We start from the raw sequence: 27,729 nt of genomic DNA, 5'->3' as shown, positions 1-27,729 counted from the left end.
GAATTAATTTTCAAAGTTTGTTTCTCTATTCAGCAGAAGGATGCAAATTTAAGACCAAAAATTTTCCAAAAGCTTGCCCATCCGTTTGCCAGAACTGTGCAGATTGTCCACCAGAAATTTTCAATACAGCTTAATTTTACCAGACCAGTGCAAGTTTTCCACCAGAAATTTTCTGTTCATTTCATTTATCAGAGCGATACAAATTTTGCACCAGAAATTTTCAATAAAGCATGCTCCTCCAGAAGGGTGCACCTAAAATTGTCAGTGAAGTTTGTTTCACCATGCACCTTTATGGTGCAATTTTCAGGCTTTGCCTCTTCATGCACCAGAATGGTACAAATTTTCCACCATAAATTTTCAATGAAGCTTTCGTTCATCAGAACGATGCAAATTATGCACCAGAAAAAAGAATAAACCTTGCTTCTACATACACCACAGTTTTGCGAACTTTCCACCAGAAATTTTCAGTTAAATGTGCACCTCCAAATTTCTATGATTCAATTTTTCCACCAGGGTTATTCATTCATGTTACATCATAATTTTGTAAGCGTGGTTGTATCATAATTTTCTAAGTGTAGAAATAAAAATCTTGCTTATAAAAGGGAGCCAATTCCCCCCCCCCCCCCACCTTGCCTCAACCTGTGCACGCCAGTGATTAAATCTAACATAGCATGTATTTTTAAGGCAACATTGGGGGTACAATTTCAAAACCAAAGTCTGTCGCGGGATGGAAGTGTTCTGATTTAGATTCAGAGATGATGGATTTTAATTCTTAATACACCAATCGATATTAAGAATATCTGTTAAAATTAAGAATATCAATTTTCAAAAAGTCACTAGTGAAAATCGCATGAATGTGCAACTGTTGCTATGGTAATAAAAATGAAAGCGCTTTCCCTAACACAGATTTCAAAATCGAATTTGATCCAGTCTCGCCGAACGGTGTTTATTCAATCACCGCGTGTGGTGAGTGGTGGTGTCCGGTCGTTATCAGCAGAAGCAGCAGCAGCGCTTTTGGTGCGTGGCGTTGTAAATTGACAGCTAGCTATCAGGGCTGCCCTCAAGAGCCCTCGATTCATCGAAGAAGGATGAAGAAGCCGCACCGCTACTGATCGGATTCAGTTGTTCGTCGTGAGCCGATGTGGGCTCAGCATCTATGTCACCCTCGTTCCAAGCAACATACAGGTCGCCAGCCTCATCCGTGTTGAACGCCCTAATAGCTCAACATTACTCAACCATCATGACAAAACGGTCCTTTTCAGGACCACCATAAATTATTGTTGTTTAAGAGTGAATGTTCGCTCGCCTTGTTGCCAGCCACATCACTCTCAAAGCTCTTTGATAATGTACCCAACAACCAAACGTTTGTTTTCAAATGCGTAACAGTATTGAAGTGGTACATAGAAATTCTCGCAATGACCGACAACCACATGACCTTGTCAATTAACCAGAAACACTTCGAATTAAGGTAAGGTTTTCTCCAGGGCACTAGTAAAAAGCCCTAAAAAGAAATCTAATTTATAAGATTGACCGCGAATATCGCGCGATTCGAAATTTTTAGCAATAAATTTCTCCAATCAAGTTTTGCTTTTTATTATCTATTGACTAAACCATGCGTTTTGTGCACGAAAATGCGTAATTTTGCCATCAGAAAACGAAGCGTTTCCGTGATGGCTTCCCTAACACAGTCACTGAATATTGATACCAAGAACGTAATCCCACGTCAAATCTATGGTCATGTCTTGGATACAATCTCTTACATTTGTATATAACAAATCTGTCGTTAGTGGTTTGAGAGTTATTAATCGTGCAAGAAAATTATATGAAATAATCGATTTCATCTGATTATGATTTCCGGTGCGAAAGGCGGAATAAATCTTAATGAGGTAAAATATCCTTCAGGTGTCATGGCATGCATACTTATTATGTAATAGTTCTTTTGAATATTACCTTATCCTTCTAGTGAATGTTCACGTAAATACAAACTTCAATTCAAATGGCCTAACGATTTATATTTTTCTGTATATAATTATAATGGGAGTTCATAAAAAAAAAACTTCATTGAATTTTGATATATTGCTGCAGTTAATTTTCAATACAATGGAGAAAAAACAAAATAATATGATTTTACAATCAAATTTCGCTTTTCAGCTCTATACCCCCGCAGTACGTGGGGAACAGTACCGGTCAAGCGCACGATCGTGGTGATGTCGTAATCGTAGTTCCTAACCTCGAATCCGACCAGCTGGAGCCGATCGGCATTGAGGACCTAGCATCCGTCTGCATCGACACCGAAATCGAAATCGAGCCCGGTAGCCCGAAAACCATTACGGAAAGTTCAAGTAAGTGTCAAACATACCTTCGCATACATCGTCACACAGAGGGCACTCAAAGATTCGTGCTTGCATCGAAATGTATAATTTCAAGACAAACTTTTTCATTTGTCTCGCCAACAAAACGAGATGACAAATGTAAATCTTCGTGCACTTGTACATACGGTTCACCAACAAATAACATACACACATACAAACACTCTCCTTCTTAAAAACAATACCATTCACAGCGAGTCTTGATAAAGTTGGCAGACTGCATCATAAAATGATATTACAGAGACGATGTAGGTACTCCGCCTCCCAAACGTGACTTTCCATCTTCCGTTCCCTTTTTGAGGAGCACCTCTAGCGTACGCACCTGCTAAGTAAAGTTCCCCAGCGCTAGGGAAATCCTACTGTTCAGACCTAGACTCATTCTCCGCCCACTATCCCACGTTTTGCCTACCATCATCCCCCTGCATACCTACTTTGCATAAACAAACAATGTGACAGTTCGTAAATCAGATGGGAAAGTTGCAGCCGCCGAGAAGGCATCCTCGAGCAAGACTTGCAACAGTAGTTCATTCATACCTGCCTTCGTGTGTAGTAAGGCTGACACTTTTGCCATGGCGTTAAATATTTATTCACAATTAACTGAAGAAAACAGGACTGCTATTCGACTAGAGTGAGAGTCACATGACGCCGGTAGCTTTACAAATAGAGTGTGGCAGCAAGTTGAGCAGCATCAGCTATCATATGGCTAGCATTATGTGTATGAGTGGAAAACCGGAGTCAGGAAACAGTGTAGCAAATAGCTCGTCGTTATTTGCTAATTAATTATTCTTGTAAATAGGATCCAGTAATAAGTAGGTCGTGTTGGCTTGGGTGGGAGGCATGATTTTTTTTTTTATGAAAGTCTTAAAACAAACACGTGTGTTACATGGCAGGTAGTTGCGTTACCTGATATGGTAGTAAATTAAAGGGATAATGGAAAGAGGTGTAATCTATGGGATTGTTTTGTTAATGAAGCAAGTTTGCTCAAAGAAAAAGAGTAATATGTCTGCTCAACACGTTCTTCTGCTCCACGATCAACTTAATCAAACTTGGCTTTGAGGTTCCGTATATTCAGCGTGAGGGGGCACCAGCAGTTATGCTAGTGCTTATACATTAAACAATTTACTCTCTTGAAAATGAGAGTTCATGAGAATTCAAAACGAAATCTGAAGAAAACTCAAAAGAACATTCGGAGAATAATGTCAAATTAATTGTTTGGAGAATTCCAAGGGAAATCTATGGACAGCTCCAATATAATGCTGAAAAGAATTTCAAGGAAATTAATTTCTGAGTTCCAAACAAACTCTGAGGAGCATATCAATGAAATGGAGTTCTGAGGACAAAAGAAATTCATTGTAGCGCTTCATGGAAATACCAAGGACAATTTCTATGGAATCCTGAGGAGAATGCCTTGGGATTATTTATATTAAATTTAACGATAATTACAATATAATTCTGAGCCGAGTTCCAATGCAATTCTGAGATTAGGATCGAGAGAATTATAAGGAAAAATCTATGGTATTTCTGGAGGATGGGACCTCCCATGCAAATTCTTTTTTTCTGTGGATTAGTTTAAACGAACTTTTCAGTCTTTGAGTGAAACGAAACAATACAACCTTTCCAGTACCTAAGCGATGGTTACCAATGGTTACCATTGATGCAAGAGGTACACGAACATATTAAAGTGTTTTTTTTTTGTTTCAGATACAAAGCCCATGCAACACAACTTGTCATTAAGGTGCTAAAAATACTGCCTAAAAACATATATGAGTGTTCAATTAGATTTGAAAATACTTCATACTTTTATACAACTGAAAAAGCGCAAGTGTTATAAAACAAATCAATTGTCATATAACATGTTCTGCAAAACATCGTCATAACCAATAAAATTAAATGGCCAAAAAGTATTCTCCAAAACAAAAATAATACATTACCGAGTATGGGATTCGAAATCAAGTATTCAGCGCACTAGGTTTGGAACTTCTCTAGTAGACCAACTCCACTTCTTGGTAAACCATTTTTATTATCTATCAAGTTCTCACGCATGGCATATAACCAAGCGAGAGGAAGAGCTTGTAAAAGTAGATTATGGTCTTAAAACATGTTCCGGAAAACATCATAATAACCAATAAATTTTAGATGCAAAATTATAATAAAAAAAAATTGAGCATGGGATTCGAACACTGGATCTTGACGTGATAGGTTTGTACCTTCCTAACTAGACTAATATCGAAAGATGACTAACTTAGGCTTACTATCTATGATGTTCTTCGTCAATGACAGGAAAATTATATTCTAGAGAAAATGCGTTTGGTTCGTCATAAAGATGTTTTGAAAAGTACTGGACGCGGCATCTGAATTATCATTTCAACTCCTCTATGAAAACCTATCTAGCATCTTTTCATGTTTTATTGTGGTATTATAAAAGTAAGGTGCACATTTATATAACTTTCAAAGATCAAATCCAAATATGATCATCTTGGAGGATGAAAACTATCTGAGAAGGAGCCAGAAAACGTTTACAGAGCTATTTCAAAGCTCGGGATGTTTTTTGCATCACTTATAATACGATTATAGATGCTTTTCGAATTCTGTTTTGTGTGTTACTTGTGAGACAACTATTCAAAATAAACATTAGTATGTCCATTTTATTTTAATTCAAAGCAAAACTTCATAATCCAACAAAAATTTCAGATTCCAGGGAAAAGACTCCAAAAAGAGTTGGATGAAAGTGAAGTAATTTTTCCCATTTCACTCCAGAACAATGTTTTCTGAGGTCCAAATCAGTGATCGAAATAGTTTTACCTCTGAAAAGTTGATTTTAGAGGTGTGGTGTGTGTAAATTTCCTAGAAAATCAAACACTTTCTTCTGGAAGTATCAAATATGTGATTAATGATAGATGCAAATTAAGTTTTTGATATTAGAGAAGATAGTTTAAGGGTATCTTAAGACAAAAAATCAAATTATTTTGAAAATATTTGATATAAAATTTTGGTTTGTTCAGAAAAAAAAATATGTTTTTAACAAAGTAAACAACTTTGTAGAATAGACAGAAAATGTAATAAAATAATCGGACAGTGTAGCAATACAAATACTGATTTTAAGGGGTTGCTCATGAAAATCGACGTATCGTAAAACGGGAGGAAGTTGATAACTTTTCACTTAAACCTGAATATTTTTCCAGCCATATACATGCATGAGAGCTGGTTACTAGTTGAATTTGTTTATGTGCACCCTCCGACCACCTTAAATTCATGCGCACATGTAAGCACAATTAAGTTCCCTCTCGGAACTTCCCCGAACTTCACGTAACTTCTGTAAGGATCTGTAAGCTTTTTGTGCATTTCTTTTGACATTTTGATGCTGTCTGATGGACGTTCCTAATTTTTGTAAACTTCCCAGAAATTCTATGAACTTTTCAGAAATTCTATGGACTTTCGACAAGTTTTCTGGGCTTTCCAAGGGGTATACAAAACCCAAGACCGGTGCGTCGGAGTAAAAAGGCAAGCAAAAATACTTGCATATTAAAGTTGTACTGCAAGTAATGAAAATGATATTGCCATATGTTCAGTATGGTTCTAAAGTAAAAGGTAAAAGTACTTAAATCGTAGTTAATGCCACTGAAAATGTTCTAAACGGACTCTACTTACGAAATTTCTTCTGTAGTTAATGGAGTGGCAGGGTGTTATTAAAGTTATTAACGCTATTGATGGAATTCATCAATTTTGGTGCACTGGACTTATTGGAAATATGTGCGATTACGTTCGTAATGATAGTCTATGGGATTGGAAAAAATATTATCGTTGGGCTCAGAAAACGAAGCTCTTTCAGATGATGTAAAATAACCGATATATTTTTCAAAATTAAACAATCCAATTACACCTCTTGCCTGTGTCAGAATTAAAGGTTTGGTGCGTGCCACTCGGGGCTTCCCTGAAGTTTTGAGAACGTCTTAATAGATCCCTGTATTTTTAAAGACGAACCACTTGGAGGCGAACCAGCCCAAGGCTGAAAGCCTCCCTAATAAAGATAAATTAATTAATTAATGATAGACGAACCAGCCAGGTGCTGAAAGTCTCCATAATAAAGTAACTAACTCCCTGAATTTTTCTTCAGGTTAATGTCCCTGAAACTTTTATGAGCTTCTAAGGAATTGGCTAAAGTTTTCAACATTTACCAGAAGCTCTCAGAACTTCTCTTAAGTCACCTCGATTTTTCTGGTATACATAAATCCTCTCTAACGCTCCCGCATTTTTTTATTTTTTTGATTTCTCGAAACATCTTTGTATTTCTCTGGACTTCTGTGAAGTTCCCCAATCTTTTCTGAAGTTTTATTGACTTTTAGAGAGATCTTTGATCGTTCTTAAAATGGTCAAGACTACTCTAAGGTTGATTTTCTAAAATTTAAAACCAAATATTTACGCAGTTCCAAGAAGTTTTCCCAATTTTGTCGATTTTAATGGAACTTTCCTGTATTAATCGGAAATAATTCTTCAAGATTTTCAAACTACCCTGAGCGCATAAGCTATCAAAAAAAATTAGAGCTTCCCTGTAGTTATTGTAACTGCTATAAAGATCTACTTTCCTTAATTTCTCTCTCGTTTTACGGATCTTTCTTTAAAATCTTTAAACTGCCCTGAACTTAGCTGAACTTCTCTGAAGGTTTTATTATTAATATTATTATTATTTAATTAATGATACTTTATCATATTGGTGGCATTCGTGTCGGGTGAACTGCCCATAATCGCAAGTCAGTCCCATCTGTAAAAAACTGGAAATGAGAAAACGGCGTTCAAAGATTTTTCAAGTTTTCTGATTTGACATTTATTTTGGAGGGATAAATTTAAAAATAAACGTACAATGCGATAGAGTGCAGCTATGTTTGCCCAAAAAAAATGGAAAAATATTGTTCAATTTTTATGGTCAAAATCTGACTGACTTGCGATTGCATTTAACGTCAATGAGAAAAATAACCGCAAGTCAGTCACAATTCCATGACGATGCTGCATTAGCTTAGCACAGTATTGAACAGTAGAAAGATACCATGGTCCCATAGAACGTTATTTAATGTTTCTGAATTTGTTCCGCTGGTTTCAGAGCAATGGCCGGGACATATTCCGGTGAGTATGGGTCTTCATCAGACCAGAGCTTTTTATAAACGTGCCAAACCCACCATGCGATAAATCAATTCACATGAGAATTCAAAAAAGATCAATTAGAGTAATGATGATTGACCAGCACCATATTGGCCACACCCAGGCATGTTCCGGGTATCCCCGGGGAAGTGGTAAATCCTTTTTAAATCAAAATCCATCAAGCGATACACCAGATCACATGATAATTCAAAGTCATATCCATTGACGGTCAAACTGAGTATCGTAAGAACTATATTGGCCACAACCGGACATGTTCCAGATACGCTAGGGAAAGTGGAAAAAATCAATCTTGACACAAATCTCATGTAGCGATGTGTGTTCTAACATTTCTAACATTTTTTTTTTTTTTGTAATGGGACTGACTTGCGGTTAGTTTTTGCTGTGGGACAATTTGACTTGGTATTGTTTTTCATTTTTCTTGAATAAACCACATTTTTTTCAATAGCACATCTGAATATTGATGCTAGCTCAAAATTGATTAAAAAAATACATATGGGACTGACTTGCGATTACCGGCAGTGAAGGTCTTATAACTTGCCGAATGTTCCGATAATGATCCTAGAATTTATGAAACTTTCTTGAAGATCCAGCAATTTTCTTGTTGTTCTCAGAACATCTCTGAAACTATTGGAATTTCCCAGGGAAACGACACAACCTCATACATCTTCATTCCACTTCCATTTTATCCTCAAATGCGAATTCTCAACTACATCAACGAAAACAAAATTCAGAAAAAAAAAGTTAACCAGATATCCGGAAAATCCCATCTTTTCCTTCTGTCCACTCCGATCTATTATTTCTATCCTTTCTATCAAATCTTTTTTGAAATAAAATTCATCCGAATGAGCGTCATTCACCCTGAAATTTCCAATAATTCCTCTGAAATTCTTGCAAGTTCCGGCAACTATTAATGCAACTGCTCTTAAGTTATCCCATCTTTCCCAAAGCACTTGAAACTTCTCTAAAGTTCTTAGGAGTTCACAAACTGCTCCGAAGTTCACATTACTTCCAAAAATGTTTGTCATTTTCAGACGTCCTTCTTCTTTGTTCTTGGAACATTTGTTATGTCCCTGCAATTTTTCAGAAGGTAAGAAACAGCTCTGAAGTTATCAGTTCTTCGTTACTTCCCTAAAGTTCCTACAACCTGATGTTTTCAGGACTTACTGAAAGTCTTAAAACGTTAGTCTGCTGCTAACGTTCTCTGATTGAACAGAACAAAGTTAAGACAAGCTCAACTATACCGATAAACCTAAACTGATATCAGAGAGTTATTTGCAAGAGTTTTGCTTCGAACATTATGCAAATGTTTAACCTGAGTGTCATGCAGTTCAAAATGGAGGAGGTTATTATTGAGCAAATCTCCCCGTTAATCATTGGAAACTTGTGGTCCTATGGACTCCCTTGAGAAGCCTAACGGATATCCTAGTCAATTCAAAGAAACTATCCGAGAAGTCTTATGAACTCATCCCAGCTCGTTTTGATTGCATCAAATAAGTCCATTTCTCCAGTTGATTTAATCCGAAACAGATTTCTAAGGAATAAGTCCAATATCCGGGAGGGACCATAAATTCAATTTGATTTCTTATATAAAATTGGTGTGAAATAATATGCCGTATCACATCTATTTTTTCCTCTTGAACTTTATTCAGAAACGATTCTGACGGAACTTGTTCGGGAATATAAAAAAAATGTACCATATGTAGTACCAAAGGATCTGCAATGGACATCGTTCACTTTTCAATCAAAAAGGCATTTGATTTGATGTGTCACATCACATAAATCGCTTATTCCAGTGGTCAATTACGATCACAGCAAGCGACGATTATTTTATGATGTTTGTTACTCAAGAATTTCAAAAGTATCAAATAAATTATTTGGCTGTTTTCAAAAAACATATTTGGCAAAACATAAAAAGGCCATCATACTATTTGACGAATTGCCAAATAAATGGAATTACTAATACAAGCCAAAAATTAGCCATAGCAATATTTGGTCAAATATATATGTCAAAATTTTCCAAATATTTGACGTTTTGTCAACAGTAGAAAGAATAAGCCATAGGACCTTTTGATAAACGACAAATTTTTCAAAGCTTCGATTCATTCAGGTGGTCGGAATCTGAAATTTAACTCACAACATTGTGCTTGCTTGGCAAACACTTCACGCTCTGAACCATCAAACCTGTCTAAGAGCGCATGAGCGATCATGAATAAAATATAACTTTTTGTATCTAGGGGTGGAGCAATATGTTAGCAAGCACCTGTTTAGTTGCCTGTACAGGAGTGCACGAACATGAGGCGGTGCAGGTAAAATTAAATTGTGTGTTTGGGCGCACACCAATTTATATTTTACGGGCACAGAATATTGTTCATAGCACATTTGAAGATGGATTTTTATTTCAAACGTTTGTTTTGTTTGTGCAGATTAGAGAAGCGCAAAAAATCATTCTATGGAGCTGGTTACTCATTAAGTAACCATAAGTAACCACGATGACAGGCCTGTTTGTATGAAACTCAAACAAATACCTCTCAAACCTGTACTAGCAAATGCTTTTCTAATGCAGGTATACCTCGATATAACGTAACTGTCACTTTTGACTTCCATCGTCAATATCTCGCTAATAACGATTGAATCATACAAATTAATAATACCAATAAATGAGGGATTATCTCATCTGTCCGATTGTGTTATTACTTTGCTTATTTGAATGATCGTTTACGAAAAATCAGAGATGGAAGTCAAAAGTGACAGTTACATTATATCGAGGAATACCTGTATGCTTATTTAGTTTTTAAATTGCGTGAATCAAAATGAGATTCAAAATGCAATTTTTACAATTCTAGAGTGAAGTTGATCATGCAGGTAAAACAAGAAATGTTGAGGAATAGTTAAAGTTGCATATTTTATCACTTTCACAAATTTGTGCATTTAGAGCGGTAAGATGCATCATTTGTTAGGGAAATATTTGCAAAAGTCCTATTTAACACTACCTAATGCAATATTTTACAAATTATCTCGTAAAAATATCATAAACTAGGATTGTTGAGAATCGAAAATTGAGCGGTGTAGTGATCAACTTCACCTCAATTATCAATTTCTCCCCGTTTTACGGTATATATCATAAATTTGAGTAAATAGAGTTATAGTACTATAGTAGCTAGTTCTTGTAGTAACTTTTCTTACAACTTTGCTCAAGACACCATTAACCTATCTTAACTTATATGAAAAACAACATATCACACATTTGATACTTCCTGAAGAAAAAGTTTGATTTCCCAAGAAACTCACCCAATACATCAAACCTCAAAAATCAACTTAGGGGTAAAACCAAGGATTCACTTCCTATAAAAATTGTTCTTCTGAATTATTAACTCATTGAATGTAATAATGATATTGAGGACAAACTGTTAATTTCGTCGTGTTCAAAACGTCATAATCAGCGATTTTATCACCGATTTTTTTCACGTAAAGCTCACGAATCGTAATAGGTCATTTTGACGATCTAAAAGCAATATTGACAAGTTTTATATGTCAAACACATACTTTACAACCTATTCTTGTAATTTACAAGAACTAATTATCATTATAACATCTTGACTCATAAAACCAGTAAATTTCGCATTTAAACCGTCACAATCAGCGATTTTATGATTCGTGACCGTTCACTCAGAGTGAGCGCTCACGAATCATAAAATCGCTAATTGTGACGCTCTGAAAGCAATATTGACACGTTATGATTACCATTATAACATGTAATGGTTTCATATATCCGAAACACATATAAGCTATAAGCAAGTGAGTGGAAGCAGCCCTGAGTAAAACAAATTTCGATTACTGATTTGGGTGATTTGGGCCTCGGGAAACGCTGTGCAAGACTGAGAAATCAGTTTTCTAAGGTATTTTATATTGGGCCTTGTATGATTTTTTTTGACTTGCAAATAGATGTGAGACTGACCAATTGAACAACCAGGTCCTGTTTCAAAACGCAGCTTTCGAATAAATGTATGGATTCAAAGTTTCGTATTCACCCATCCATGCTAATCTGAAGATTCCATTCCCCAATATGGTTTCGTGGTTGATTTCACTAAAAATCCAATATGAATATTTCCCGATCTCCACACATTTTAGAAACTAACCTCAAAATTGTGACGCAAATCAGGATCACAATCAAATCCCATGAAATTTGGCAAAGCTATTTGGGATCTTAAGGGTCGTCACTATGGTAGAATGTTTTTGAGAGGGTTTAGACCCTATCTCCATGAATAAACAATTGTCAACACACATTTTTGGAAAACCTCCCTCCCTCCCCTACGTTCTATAGTGTCTACGTGGTGAACAGCCCATTTATTCAAATCGAAAAAGCAGTCAGGGTTGTAAAATCGAATAATCATTATCAGCATTGTTCTGCCTTCTAGCAATTGCTGTTATTTAATTATATTTGGTTTCTTTTTTATTTAAAAAATACTGATATCGCAATTACAAAAAGGCAAGTCAAAAGCTCTCACATTTTCGCAGGTAATTATTAATATCCCAGACTAGAATTTAACTTATGGAAAATAAAACAGACAATAAACTATTTTTGGTATGACCTGCACACCGCCATGTATGTTAAAGCATCGATACTTTCCCATCTGATTTAAGAACATAGCCTAAAACATCAACATCAACTAAAATAGCTCCATAAAATACAGACGAATGATAAACATTGCTAAAGTGTATAAATTTCCTTGAAAGTTTCCTTCTCTCAATCGACTCCTCCATCTATTTAAATTTACTTCTCGACACTAAACTCGCAATAAATCTATCATACTGATAGGGATCTCAACCCGACCCGTAGCTCTTTCTTTCCTACTCTGAGTGTGTTCTTTATCTCTGTTTTCTTATGCAACAAAAAATGCTCTTCACAACCATCACGGTCTCGTCCGTCTATCAGTAGCGTACATTCCCGCTTTGCGAAGCATTTTCAATTATTAGGAAAAGCATTTTCCTGCACTCGTTTCGCTTTGCGCTCTCTGCAGCTTCCATATGTACATAACTTCTCTTTCTTGAATTCACATTTTTGACTTTCATGTAGATCTAGGATGATTTTATGCCTTTTAGTACATGCATTTTAGTGAATGCTAGACCAATAAAAAACATAATAAAACAGAACGCGGAAATACCACTTTTGTACATCCAACCAGGCAGGAAAACGCCGCACACAAACACGCGTGCACCTCCCTTAAACTCGCTTTCCTGGTTCATCGTTTTGATTCGCGAAACACTCGACATATCTGCATTCGAGCAAATGTGATAGGATTCGAGGACACACACAAAAAAAAATGAAAGCAATTTTTACCTCAAAGCCAACCCGTGTGAAAAGGCCGGAAAACGGTTCCCTAACAGAAACATCCGGTTGCCGAGTAGTTTGTAGTTTTGCTATAGAGCTATATATGTAGTTGTACGTCACTCGATAAACGCACTGTTATGCTGCAGACACATGATGATGATTAGTGTATTGATATTTCAAAATTCTTCCCCGTTTGTGCCTTCCCCGTGCGACGCCTCCTTCCATCCATTGATACGGAATGGGGGATAAAAAAAAACCCATAAACTCACAAACACGATCCGCAAAACATCAGGTGTAGACCCAGAGGAGGTATGCTTTTTCGTTGATTCGTCCCCGCGAGTAGGATCACGAATACAAACATGCGTCTAGAATAGAAGACACGCAAAATACCCCCTAGAGAACGATGAGTGATTCATCGTCACCAACAACCGCAATAGTACCAACACTGCTACTTCCACTGCTGCTTCAACCGTATCCGGTGATGATTGGTTTTGCTAGAGTGCGAGGTAATCCAGCAGTGAGCGAAAGAGTCATTTTTTTTTCTTAGTAGAGCAATTTGTGTGACACCGTTTTCCTAGAACTGTTCCATCCATCGATCGGACGACCGACCGTTCGAAGCATATCTATATAGCATATCCAAGCCAAATAACACCCTTCATCATGCTTAGCGCGCCACCATACACCGATACTAGCGATGTACACCTTTCAAGAGTATTTTTTCGATGTTTATGATCAGATGATGTACAGTGCAGGGGAACCCGAATAATTGTAAACAAAGCAAAATAGACTATGTGTTCTCCGTGTATTGATGTTAGTTCTCCACATGACCATTCATCAGTCACAGCATAACAGTGTAATAATATCCATCGATTGGTTCATGCGAAAAACGAAAATCAGGTGTATGCATTGAAGTAATAGTCATTGGAAATACAAAGGTGAAATTCCATCTCCGAAAAAAATGCTGTCTTCTAGAAATGGGCATACATACATTTGAGCTTCAACAACCATTTACTTAATTACAAAAGTGGTCCAAACATCCGAGCCTGAATTGAGCCGCACTTCAATTACTGAATTTACGTATAGAATGAAACACTTATTCAATATTGACAACTATGCTAAAGTAACCCAATAAGCATTGAAACGCAACCCTTCTTTTGCCTTATATTCTTATATAGAACAGCACTATATGCTAACATAAGGCTGACATAATACCAAAAAGGCGAGATAAGAGTGCTAGTGTATTGCAGCACTTCTGATGCTAAGTAAGCGCCGTTATAAGAAACGCCAATTATATGCACTCATATATAATAACGATAATGATCAATAGACTGTGTATGATAGTGAAAATTATTTTGCAAATTGGCTTATTTAAATCAAGGACGGATTTTCAATAGATTGATCCAGAAACATGTACATTTGCTACCACTGGATAGATCTGCTTTTGACAACATGGATTCAAACGTCTATTTGTCGAAACTCTCTGCTCGCCCATGCAAACTAACACAACAGTCAGGTTCCCCAACATGGCATGGGTGAGCTAAAAGTTTCGATTAGATAAATCGACGTTTGAATCTTTGTTTACAAAAGCATATACGACTATTTGAAAAATCATTCTTGAAATCACCATATTTAACTGTGAGACAGTGCAGTGATGCATTGCTCTTTTGGGGCTTTTCCATTACTTTTTATTATAGAATGCTAACGTCAAGTCCAGATGAATTTTCAGTTAACCCATCGTGAAATAAATAGTTTAATGCTATTAATCCCCAATGCAAAATTTCTGCACCGTAGAGCAAGGGGTGAGACAGCTTTACTCTGAGTCGCTTTTTTTGCAGCGCGCAAATCGCGAGTGACTCAATGTACCTTAAAAATTTAATCGACTTTCATCGATTTTTCTGTCTGTTTACTCCGTTTACCGCCTTCATATATTAGGCGTTAGTCTTGTTTGTAAACAAAATATAATTCTCACGTCACTTTTCAATAGGTCCTATCTGCATTGATCGATTCTCTTCAACGGCTTTCTCTTTGGATCGCCACGGCCGTGTTAAGATATTACCGAATATTTTCGACGCACAGATCGATTTAAGAAGCAACATGCAACAATCTAGCATCTAATACGACAATGACAACAGAAAACGTTTTTGTAGCCGAGTTATTTACGAAAGAGAGAGTCGATGAATAGAATCGATCAATGTAGATTGAAATTTGAAAAGTGACGCGAGAATTGCTCAGATCAGTACGACAGTAAGCATGCATAAGGGCTTACACGCGATGATCGATTCTCTTCATCGATTTTCTCTTTGCATTGCTACAGCTAAGCGAAACAATTTTCTAGAATTTGTTTAATGCAGAGTTGTAACAGGTTGTATTGGCTATCAAAAGCAACAGAAAACGCACCGAAAAATGTTAATTCTAGCGAGTTATTAACAAAAGAGAAAATCGACGAACAGAATCGATCATCGCGTTTACGCCAATATGCATGGTCACTGTCGAATTATTGAAACGATTTGATTTCCATGATGCTGGAAAAACTTACAAAGAGGGGCCTTCGTCGCCAGTACATTGGCGTGGATTTTCATCTGCTTCTCTGTGTAGATAGGTTGCTGCTGCTGATGTTACTGTTTTGGAAGTACTTTTGGGCAACCCGCGTACTGATACAATGACACTAACGGTCGATTCGATGAATTGCCAATCAATGTTCGCAAGCACATTGTTCAATCATCTCGGCGAAAGTCCAAAGAGTAGCACTCAGATGGTGGCGTATAAATAATCGGAGTAGGAAACCTTCACAACCTTTCTAAACTTGATTTTTTTAAATGGCTGTATCTTTGATCGATAAACATGTTTCAAGATGAATTTTGTTTATTTCTCATTCATTCTTGGCTAAAATTAATAACGAGGAATAAAATTGGGCTAAATAGAATGTTATCATTGCTGAGATCCAGATACCACATCCGGCGTTGAGCAGCGCTGATCTAGACAAATCAGTAGCTCGATCGGCAAAAAAGTAGAAGTGCCCGGTAATTCGGATTCATTTGCCAGGAAAAGATCTAGCAAGCGTCCGTTTCGGTTCGGGAAAGTGTTTACTTGAGTAAACCCGTGTAAGTTAAATTTGTCCAAAAGAGCACAGCAAGCCACGGGCATAAGCAATAGCAGTAGGCCAAAGAATGGTGTACCGCTGTAGGTGAAGCACCACTGCAAACAAGCTTGGTTGTAGTCGCCAAATAGGAGATCGGTAGAGCACGGACTCAATCGAGACGAAATCGAGCCTAACGATTCCACATCGTCACGGATGATCGTGCAGTCGTTTTTTCGGTCGGGAGGCAGTTAGGCAGCGCCTATACTGAGAATGTTTTATGGAAATTCCACGACAATCCAGAGCTGTTCCAGTAGACTGGAAAGGGACGAGGTACTTAGGTAGCTGGTTAGTCTCGTTGAAACAGCAATTAGAACGCATCCACCGAGCGATTTTCAACTGTTCAGGGGAGATCGGTCAGTTCTGAAGACGCAAAAAGTTGAAAACAATTGAAATAATTCTAGATAAACATTTCCCTTAGCTCAGTCGGTAAAGGCGCAACTACAAAGCAAGACCATGCTGGAGGTGGCTGGGTTCGATTCCCGGTCCGGTCTAGGAATTTTTCGGGTAGAAAAATTTCTCGACTTCCCTGGACATAGAAGTATGATTGGACTTGCCACACAATTATACCAATGCAAAAATGGTACAGGCATCGAAAGCTCTCAATTAATAACTGTGGAAGTGCATCTAGAACACTAAGTTGAGAGCACGCAATAAGCTAATATGCGATATGCAATAAGCTTGAAATGCGAAGAAGAAGAAAAAGAAGAAGAAGAAGAAGAAGAAGAAGACATTTCAAACGATCCTATCTGCATTGAACGATTCTCTTCATCGACTTTCTCATTTCATTAATAACTCAACTTCAAAAGCATTCCCTGCTGTGTTCAACGTTCTAAGCACAAGATAGGAACTTCTGCTATCAAACTGTGTGGCAAAAATAGCACCAAATGCATTTGCGTAGGCGTGGTTTTGAAAAGAGAATGTCGATGAAGAGAATCGATCAAAGCAGATAGGACCATTTGAAATGTTCATCGAGAATTGTATGATTATCGTAGGTCATTTAGTATGAAAGTGGGCATCAACTGGTAGTGAGCCGAAGCTCATCATGCGACACATTAAGTCACATTAGCATTCAAGAACAAGAAGTGGGAACGGTGGATCTATTTTGGACACACCTATTTCAAGCATCTATAACATTATGTAAATAAGTACATTAAAATGTGTTTCTTATGCATAATTGGCATTCTCCGTCTTTTCCTGACGGTAAACTTTTTATGACCACGCCACTATTTGCAATCGAAAATACATAAATTAATAACATATTTCAACAAACAATCTAGAATTTAACCAGAAACAGGAAAGCAAACAATGTTGTAATCATTTAACTGATTTACATCACTTTGCCGATAAACGAATTACTTTTTGATTTTGTTTTTATCTTTTTTTTTCATTTGACAGATCCCACGACAAGTAGGGTAAGTGTTCCAGTAATAGTGGTGTTCCTATAGTTTCGGTATGAGGGATATGCTGGAATATTGGTGGAAGCCCATACCATCGGTAACTCTCCTTAAATAAAGAATATTTGCAGATTTGAAACTTTAAACTAGCACAAAAATGAAGGCAATCAATTAATTTTCCTTAGGATTTTGACTCTTTTGTGTTCCTGTAATAGTGAAACCCTTTAGAAACCAATCCGTTTCACTATTATGGGAACCAAAGTTAGCAGCTTCCACAACTACTGGAACAGTGTTCCTATTAATGGAGCATGCATTTTCCAAAAATGTAAACATTATAATCACTTTTCCAGCAAAATAAAGGTGGAAAGCTGTAGATTGGCGTATCAAAATGTATATCGAAGGTTTAATTATTTCTTAATATATTAAACGTATTAGTTCTTCCATTACTGGCTCACCCACCCGAGGAATGCATTAAATATCGTAAAACAGGACTGGATGCGACAAAAAACCTATTATTGAATACCCAAACTAACAATTTTCGCAATTTAAACGCTTTACTCATTTCATTTATACAGCCTCAAGCTGTATTCAAATGTTATACGATATGAGGAAACCTTTACTCAACCTCTTTACAAGCAAATCTGGCGAACTTAGTCAGCTACTTATGGCTGTTGTGACGGTTTGGAAAGGCTCTTATTGCATATCTATTTACGCTTCTATACAGCTGTTATCCTGTCCTCAACCTTTACCCGATTATCCAATAATCACTACACAGTTTTCTGTTGACGCCAGGTTAAATATTGTTTACGAAATTTTGTTGTTGGAGGAATTTATCAAATGAATCAAAATAATCGGAATTAGTTATAAGCCCGGCAGGAATCGAATTCGAGATGATCGCATTAACGAACCTTGATACTACCAACTTCGCTACGCCAACACTTTGAACTGACGTAAACATAAATACACGCCCTTCTACAACAAGATCGCTGAGTAGAAGCTATATAATAGTGCAATTGAATCACATTTCTCGACTAGTTGATTCACCTTTGAAAAAAGGAGAGTGAACCTGTAAAACTGCACACGTCTAAAAATAAACCTAGTTGACTGTAAAATGCTTCCAAAGTAACGCTAAGACAGTTTATTAGCTGAGTACAGGTTGTGTAGTTGTTGAAAAAGCACTTTTTATGTTTATGTTATTCAGCAAGAGTGGTTGGTTGTGTAGAAGCCATCAAATAAGTAATAAATTGGCTGCAGACTGTTTTGTCAGCTAAAAGTTGCAAGTTGATTAAAATTTGTATAGAAGTGACATAAGCGTTTATTGGCTGAAGTTATTCAGTGCGATTGACAAATTGAATAATGGTTGTGAAATGGTTGTGATTTTGCTAGCTTCTGCTTGTAGCTGTATCTGCAGCTTTGTTTCAGCTACTTTACAGCACAACGCTGGAAAAGTTGGCTTACAAAGCTGAAAATGTTAGTTGGGTAGTTACTCCATCAAGTGTCCGTCATATCCCCCACTGTCCGTCATGTCCCCCACTGTCCGTCTTATCCCGGATACCGTTACATTATGAAATAATTGTGATAAGAATTCCATGGAAATATTAATCTGACCATAGTACCAATGGAATTCAAAAGAGAATCTATTTTGCGGGACCATTCTAAGAGGATATTACTTAGGGAATGCTGAGGAGAATTCCTAGAGAATAGTAGTACCGTAAAACGGGGTAACATTGATAGTTTTTTAAAGTATATTCTAAATATTGTTTACAGCAATGAATGTTTTTCAAATTTTATATTTTTAAAACAAATACTAAGGATCCAAGAGTTAATTCGTTAGTAATATGTTGAACAAAAATTGAAGAATTTGCACTATTTTTTTAGTTTTGTGACCGAACTTCAGTATTTTGATTTGGGGTTACTTTGATAGTGCTCGATGAATGTAGAAAAAAATGAGTGAAACTCAAACAATTTAGTTCAAGAAATATGAAACTTTTAATGGGTATATAATCAGAAAGCTTCATAAGGAATAAGAATACAACATTGAATTTGTGATGGCTGTATCGGAAATACATTTCATAAGTGATGGTTTGAGTGCTTTTTCAAAAAGGCAAAAAACACGAAAATGTTTTTTAAATATTTTTGTAAAATATGTAACACATACTACATAAAAACTATGTACGATATCAACGAAAATACCCTAAGCTACAATATGGAACCAATGTTTCTTATTTGGAATAAGCACAGGAATATTATACTATCAAAGTTACCCGCATAATCAAAGATACCCCGTTTTACGGTAATAGTTTTGGGTAGTATTCCAAAGACTCAGAACTTCTGAGGATAGTGTCATCAAAATTCTGAGGAGGATTTTAGAATGTTTACGGAATTTGGAGATAATTCCAACAGAATTGTGAGCAAAACAGCAATTGAATTGGAGAATAACTCGAAGAAAATTCTGAGCATAATTTCAAAGAAATTCTGTTAAATATTGAGAGGAAATGCTGTCAAACAATCCAAAGGCATCCTGACAAGAAGTGCATTCTGATAAGAAATCATAGGTAATCTGAATCAGTGATGATTCCAAAGGATAAGGAGAATTCCATTTCGTAGGATAGTTTCAAAGGAATCACAGAGCAGACGTTCTACGATTTGTGTCAATTGTCAAGTGCCTATATTCCAAAAATTTCCATTTTTGTCAGCTTTTTCTTTAAAAAAATATTATTTTAAATCAAATAAAGACAAATTGAGACAGTTGAGTTTTCCACACTTTTATTGAAACGTTGACTCAAAATTTCTATAAATAGTTTACGTGTATATTTTTCTCATAAAGACATTATTTTTCACTATAACTTTGTCCCAGACGACCAAAAGTGATGTTTACGTGCTACAATTTTATGAAAAATGTCAAAATCATCATTAAGAAAAAAAAAACTAGATCCAAATTTTTGCAAATATGTGAATGATTGCCCATAGCAAATAATTATGCAATTTATCTTGCAAATCGAAGATGGTCGAGACAAAACTTAATTTTGATTTTGCTTTTTGGCCTAGAACTGCTCTTCTGCGAAGAAATTCATGGTTAATCTATAAACAGAAAAAAAATCTGAATTTTAACTATCGCGTAAAATCTCCCTTCGTTTAGTTTTGAGCTATACTTGGCATAAACAGTGAAATCGTTTACAAGCTTGCATACAATATTGCTAATTTATGCGATATTGCGCTTAAATTTACACGAAATATCACGTAAATTTATGCCAAATCTCGCAGAAATTTACATTAATTTTTCGAACGGTGTAGAGAATCCCAAGATTCTTAAGTAAACTTTAACAAATCACTCTTCCCTGGCGCTTATTTTTTTTTTTATCAATTAAGAAAAGCATTTCATTTTCATGATTTTCCAATGGCGTAGACAACTCTTATTTCGCCGCTGATGATACACAAATACAAGCAAACGCTTTATGTAGTGTGAATGTGTTTAGTTTGAGTATGATTCAATGTGCATACTTCTTTTCGCTCATATTTGCGATAAGTGGAGAAGTTCGCTCTGGTCATAAAACAATATTGAAGTTCACTGCTATATGAAACTAGCTGAGTGTGCTCGGCCTTGCTCGGGATTCAATATTAGCTTGAGTTTATGCGCCAATTTAAAAAAAAATGGTATATTGTATGTAACCCCCCCCCCCTCCTCCTCTTATATAAGGGGCTACCCCCTATGACCTCCACATGCCAAATTTGGTTCCATTTACTTAGTTCTCGAGTTATGCAGAAATATCTGTTTCATTTGTATGGGAGACCCCCCTTACAGAGGAGGGAGGGGTCTCAAACCATCATAAGAACCTTTCCCTGTCCCAAAAACCCCTGCATACAAATTTTCACGCCGATCGGTTCAGTAGTTTCCGAGTCTATAAGGGTCAGACAGACAGACAGAAATTCATTTTTATATATATAGATTCAAATTCACTAATGTAGCTTGCCAATAGTGTTCTAAAGCTGTAACTGCTTTCTATTAATTCGATTTCTGGCTTGTGTGATAAGAATACTGTGCAATTGTTTTTTGCACAGGAGTCTAAAGAGGTTCAAAATGTGAAATAGTAAGAAAACTCCGAGTCATTTCTTAACAATGACCTAGTTGGCATTTTCAATCCATCGTAGCACGAAAAAGTCACTTCCAATCGAAATGACGTATGAGACAAAGATGCAGAGAAAAATAAAGTATTTAATACACGGTAATTTTTTCCAGTAAATTTTGAGACAAAAATCATAAAACAGTTGAAAACATACACATCAATAAAACAGTTGAAAACTTATACAAAAATTAATTGATCAATATTTCTGATTTTTTTGTTTAAGCTTAAGAAAAATGATATTTTTTTTAAATATTGAAAACCTTGGACAATAATCATAGAACCACAGACAAACAGACGTAACACTTCGTCCTGGATCATTGTTCAGGCATTTAACGACTGATTTGAATATTTGAATATTATCATTTCCGCAAACTGCTCACCACAGCGCTGGTATCGAATCACTGACGTTTCTATATATTCTGTTTACGTTGCATGCAACATTGTTTGCGACTTAACGAGCTAGAATATTATTTTGTTTTCCTAGGAAAATTCAGTAAAATTGAAAGAGGTACAAATAAATATGCCTTATTTTATGGATGAAAATCACATATAAAAATAATTTATAATTCAGAAGGCACATAAATTTATTTCTTACCGAAAATGATTTACAGCAACCCATGACTATTACTTCAATGCATATAAACTGAAATAAAAACAACATAAAATCAAAAATATCCACGTTTTGCTTCGAATGTTTGCTAATTCCAATTAAAATGAATTTGTGTTGATTTATTTCGTATAATTTATTAGGTTATTAGTAATTTATTATTAACCTCCTTTCATTAGTCTTTCACCATCGTCTTTATCCTTAACGTATGCTACTACACTTGAAAACCTTTAAAGTTTAATCTGTAATTTATTAAAACTCATAAAACAAATAGCTTAAAGCGCCTTAACAAAGGCCAACAAAGAATTATCCTATAACAAATTCAAAATTCCCCCCCAAAACTCCCCCTGCCAACGAAGGCAACCAAGTTGTCACCATAAAACATTTTTACTGACTTTTTCACCTCTCTTCTTTTTCACCAACGTACATAACTAACATTAAACCACTCGCCAAAAAATAAATACTTTATCTCTAATCCATCTTCATTCATTCTCCGCGCGTGTTTAACCACGAAACCGTTTCTCGTCCGTCGTCCTCGTACCGCGCGAAATTCCTCGAAACATTTGTGGCCCAGCAGGCGCCTCGTACGACGACTACTCCTCATCGACATCGCTCTAACAGCGAAGCTCGGTGCCACTAAACCCGTCCCTACTTTGCTCAATGGTGATGGTGGCCTGAAAAGACACCGACAGGGACATTTTACCGCTAAGATGAAGAAGACGATATCGGTCACCAGGAGCAAATATACTGTTACGACCGAAACAGAGACATAACGACCACCAAACGATTTAGTGTTTAAAAATCCTGGATCACCGCCCCCACGCATTCCTCAGCATCGCGCGCTGGCCAGAAAAGTGGTAAATTAGCATAATCGGATAAAGCGAAGTAAAATATTTGCGAGCAAATAAAGAAACTCCAGCTCAAAAACGGTCACGAGCGGTAAAAGTGCTCCGAAATAAATGTTAAGCTTTACGACCCGCCTCGCGCACGCCAGAAATAGCCACGGGAAAGCGATTAGGAGGGAAAATCCTTTTACTTTCCATTCAATCCGACACAACGTAAAGGTCTGAGTGTACGGAAAATGAGTGCGATAAAGAGCGAGCATTAACGTCGACCTTTCGATTCGGGTGCGGAAAATTCCAAAATTCGACAAAAAGTATGATTCCCAACGATCGATCCTACACACTTACCTACCCACCACCACACACCAAAAGAAGACATACCAAAAGAAGAGAAGAAGAAAACACCATCACATCGCTGCGAACAATGCTTCACAGTTACCGAAGCGAATCCATTAAACCAGGGAGAACTGGCGAGAGTGACAGTACTCTAGAAACGAAATTCATGCCACAAACATGAGAATGTAAACTAATAACGTCCCATTATCACGTACACGTTACACTGCTAGTGAGTTCGATTTTTAACCAACCAACAAAGCAAGCAACCAACCAAATGATTGCAAGCAAAACGAATGTTTTCTGTTCTTCTATGCGCCCTCGTCTTCTTTCAAGCTCCCTCTACTTTTCAGCATTTCAACATCCCAAAACAGAACTCCTTTCACTCACGAAACTCCTCACAGGAAAAACAAAATAATAAGATTCCCTCAGACCGGTGTACACAAATGTTGGACATGTTAAGATGGTTCGTAGATGTAGGCATTTTGATCTTCAATCTGGTTGTTATATCTTTTATTAAATCCATTGATTTAACCTTACTTGTTATTAACTCGCTGATGAGAAATAAACATAATATTTTCAGCATTTTCACTGTATTCTCATTCTGGCTACAAAATTCTAATTCGGTAATCAAAATTAGTACCTTTTCCAAATACATAAATAGAAAAATACCCCACAAATAGTGTAAACGAATTTTTGAATCGACCATCTCCGAATTATAAGAAACTTTGCATAATTGCTTGTTAAGGGCAATGATTCACATTTTTGCTAAAATTTAGTCTTGGAAATGTTTCAAAAAAATGGTTGAACGGAAATGGTATTTCTAATCGAAATGACGTCTGATACTAAGTTGTAGAGGAAATAATCTCTTTCTGGGGAAACAAAAATGATTTTTTTTTTAATTTATTCTTAGTAAATATTTACAAAAACATTTTAAAACTCAAAAACTCAAAATGACTTTGCCCGATTTTTGGAAAACAAAACTAATAAAAAATGCAAACTAATAGAATGTTCAAAACTATGGACACTTTTTTCCCTTGATTTGTTTTCCGTCGATCTTATTTTTCGTGCTGAGCACCAATGCTACCGACGTCAGGGAGGCAGCTCCCACACCTGAACCCTACCTATTGACCCATCAACTCATGAACCGGAGACCATCGGCTTTACTTCCCTTCCCCATCAGAGAGGTTATGCCTCAGAACATCCCGGCAGCGCCAACTGGGATTGAACCCAGGTCTGCTGGGGTGAGAGGTGATCACGCTTACCACTACACCACCGACGCCGCTTAAAAAGGCGTGATTGACATTTTTCAATTAAACGTCACTTCTAATCAAAATGACTCAAAATGATTCTAATCAAATAGAGAAAAACAAAGTATTTATAGGAAAAATATGCACACTACTTATTTAGAAAAAATAGCATGAAGTTGCTAAAAGTTTAATTGACAAAAAAAAAGCCTGTTTAATTTTCATATTTTTTTTAAAGCTTGTAAATAAAATCAAAATTTGGAAAAATGGACAAAAATCATAAAACAAAAACTTTTGGAAAACATGTTTGAACTTTTTTCGTGCAATAATGTTTGCACATAAAACAATTAAAAACTTACTAACAAAAAATTCATGAATGTGATCAAAAGTTGTTGTTCTAACATTTCATATTTCAAAAGATTGTATTTTTTGTTAGTTTCTTTTTTAATTTAATTTAAAGTTTTAAACATTTTTTTTAATTCTAATGAAAATTACCAGAATTTAATTACTTGCGCGTATTTTTCTTAGACAGATTTAATTTTTTTCTACAGGCGTCTTTTCGATTAGAAGTGACGTTTTCGTTTTACGATTAATTGAAAATTTTCGAATACGCCAAATGGCCGAATTTAAACCCAAATGTGAATGATTGCCAGTAGCAAAAAAAATAATTAATGTTATGCAAAGCTACATGTAAATCGGAGAAGGTCGAGAGATTTTTTTCTTTGGGCTTGGAACTGCTCTATTTTATCATTTTAAAGAGTCCAATATGACTTTTTTGGAAAATTTAGCATTTCAAATGAGCTTTTAAATAGAAGTTATTGATAAAATATGATTAGGTTATCTTTATTAAAGAGGCATTCAGTCATAGACTGGTTCATCTGTATGATGAAAATAATATGAGTGGTAATTTTTTGCTACTTAACGCTTTAAATTCTTTTCAATTTGTTGACCACAACTGTTGTTTTTTTTTTACAGAACCCATTCCTGAAAAGATCATCTATTCTCAAAAATTTGTGTCATGCGTCATATCGATTATTAAAGACAAAGGGGCTATGGTTTATTGAAATTTAAAGAACACGTCATTTTCAAAAAATAATTTCAATGATAGACCATATTAAAAAATTATGCAGCTTTATGGAAATCGGAAAGGGTAAAGTCTGATGATGGATTTTCTTTTTGGTTGCTTTTTGGCCTGAGAATGCTTAGTCATGATGGTTACTGGCAAGCAACGAATATGATGAAATATTTCATTAAATTATAATATTTAGTTTGCTAGTTTGTAAACATTTATTTCGTATCACACAAACTACATATATGGTCACAGAATATAACTCAACATTGAGATCCGTTCACTCGAATTTGCCAACCGCAGATTTCTCATAGAAATTTTCCTCAATTATCCTCAGAAAACAGTTCAATATGAGGAAAACCGAGAAAATTTTAAAAACTAACTGATTTTTTTTTACATTCTAGCAGATATTTGAGGAAAATCGTGGAAACATTTTACTCAGTCTATGAGAAACCACTAAAGCAAATTCCTTCATAGAAATTGTGGAACTCTAGCATCATTTTGATTAATTGATCACTTCTAAGGATCTTCCGGTGGACCGCCTTGTGGCTCCCAGAGTCTGCATTCCCGCCTTAGATCCAATTTAAAAAAAACGCAGAACTCTACAACCAATTTCAAGAAATAAATCACCTCCACAGATGTTTCGGATTGGTGATCCACAGTGTCTAGATCCAAATTAAGTCATATATATATCATCACTAGGGAACGACGGGAAAAGACGCCCACCCTAAGCTTAAAGTAAAATTTAACCAAAATTGTACCAAATTTCCGCGATAAATTAAGTGTCTCTCTATATTAGGAAAGCCGAAGACGGCAACTTTCTAGATGGTCAGGCTTTGGAAAGATAACACATACTGAAAGTTCACATTCAAGCTTGTGCAGCGCAATGGGATGGATAGAACAAATTTTGTCGTAGGCCGCAAGTTAATTCAAACTCTGTGCAAAAATTTATTAACCTTTTACTTTAGGCCAAGTGCTCCACGCATACCTACGGGGGTACATATAAGCTTGTAGGGTTCAGGGGCAGAAAGTCGAAAAGACAAAAGGACAAAATTTCGAAAGAAAAAAGGTCAAAAGACAAAAGGTTGAAAGTCAAAAGGTTGAAAGTCAAAAGGTTGAAAGTCAAATGGTTGAAAGTCAAATGGTTGAAAGACAAAAGGTTGAAAAACAAAAAGTCGAAAGACAAAAGGTTGAAAGACAAAAGGTCGAAAGACAAAAGGTCGAAAGACAAAAGGTCGAAAGACAAAAGGTCTAAAGACAAAAGGTCTAAAGACAAAAGGTTAAATGACAAATGTCAAAAAAAAGGTCGATAGGCAAAAGGTCAAAAGACAAATTGTCAAAAGACAGAATGTCGATAGACAAAAGGTCAAAAGACAAAAGGTTGAAAGACAAAAGGTCGAAACACAAAATGTCGTAAGACAAAAGGTCGAAAGAGAAAAGGGACGAAAATGTGGATTTTATACTATTTGCCCTTTTTTAAAAGCTGCTCATTCCTTAAAATTTGGTTGTCATTGATTTTGCTGTAATGTTTAATCATTAGAATTATCTAACATACTGTTATTGAAATTTGCATTTAAGACTTTTAGTTTTAAACATGTACACTTCAAGCTTTGGAAAAACTAGATTTGAAAAATAGATTAGAAATCAAAATTATTCTTATTCGATTATTCTTTCTTTTATACATGAACAGTTTTTTTCTAAAACTTTTGAAAAACTAAGCTGAGATATTAGAATTTTATATTTTTCAGAGGTTTTTTATTTCTTTTATACATGAACAGTGCTTTAATAGTTTAAATTATCAATATAATTTACTCTACTTGAAATAACACTTATTCATCAAAAAGAAAATAAGTTTTGTGATATCGACCATTTGTCCTTTAGACCTTTTGCCTTTTCGACCTTTTATCCCTTCCGACATTTTGTCCTTTCGACCTATTATCTTTCGACCTTTTGTCTTTCGGTCTTTTCTTATATATTCGGTTGTAGATATGCGTGGACCACTTGACCGAAAGCAAAAGGTTGATAAGCTCTAGCACAGAAGTCGAATTAATTTCCAGTATTCGATAAAGTTGTTTTGAAGGGTTCTGCAATCTAAACCTCAGCTTTGGGCAAAATTGAGAAA

At 35.9% G+C, this 27,729-nt stretch overlaps 1 protein-coding gene across 10 annotated transcripts in view; it reads left to right on the top strand.

The window, feature by feature from the left end:
• The window catches only part of KCNQ (KCNQ potassium channel), a 462,308-nt gene that overhangs the window by 415,912 nt on the left and 18,667 nt on the right, over positions 1–27,729 (top strand). For all 10 annotated transcript variants that reach the window (XM_065237553.1, XM_065237551.1, XM_065237548.1 and 7 more), the window contains one exon: positions 2,152–2,342. In XM_065237553.1, the coding sequence (XP_065093625.1) occupies positions 2,152–2,342 (191 nt within the window). The remainder of the gene's footprint in view (positions 1–2,151; positions 2,343–27,729) is intronic.

The sequence above is a fragment of the Ochlerotatus camptorhynchus genome, unplaced genomic scaffold, assembly GCF_037179485.1.
Source record: "Ochlerotatus camptorhynchus isolate MF236.1 unplaced genomic scaffold, CSIRO-AGI_Acam_v1.1 ptg000631l, whole genome shotgun sequence".
Lineage (NCBI taxonomy): Eukaryota > Metazoa > Arthropoda > Insecta > Diptera > Culicidae > Ochlerotatus > Ochlerotatus camptorhynchus.
This window is presented reverse-complemented; position numbering and strand designations above follow the sequence as displayed.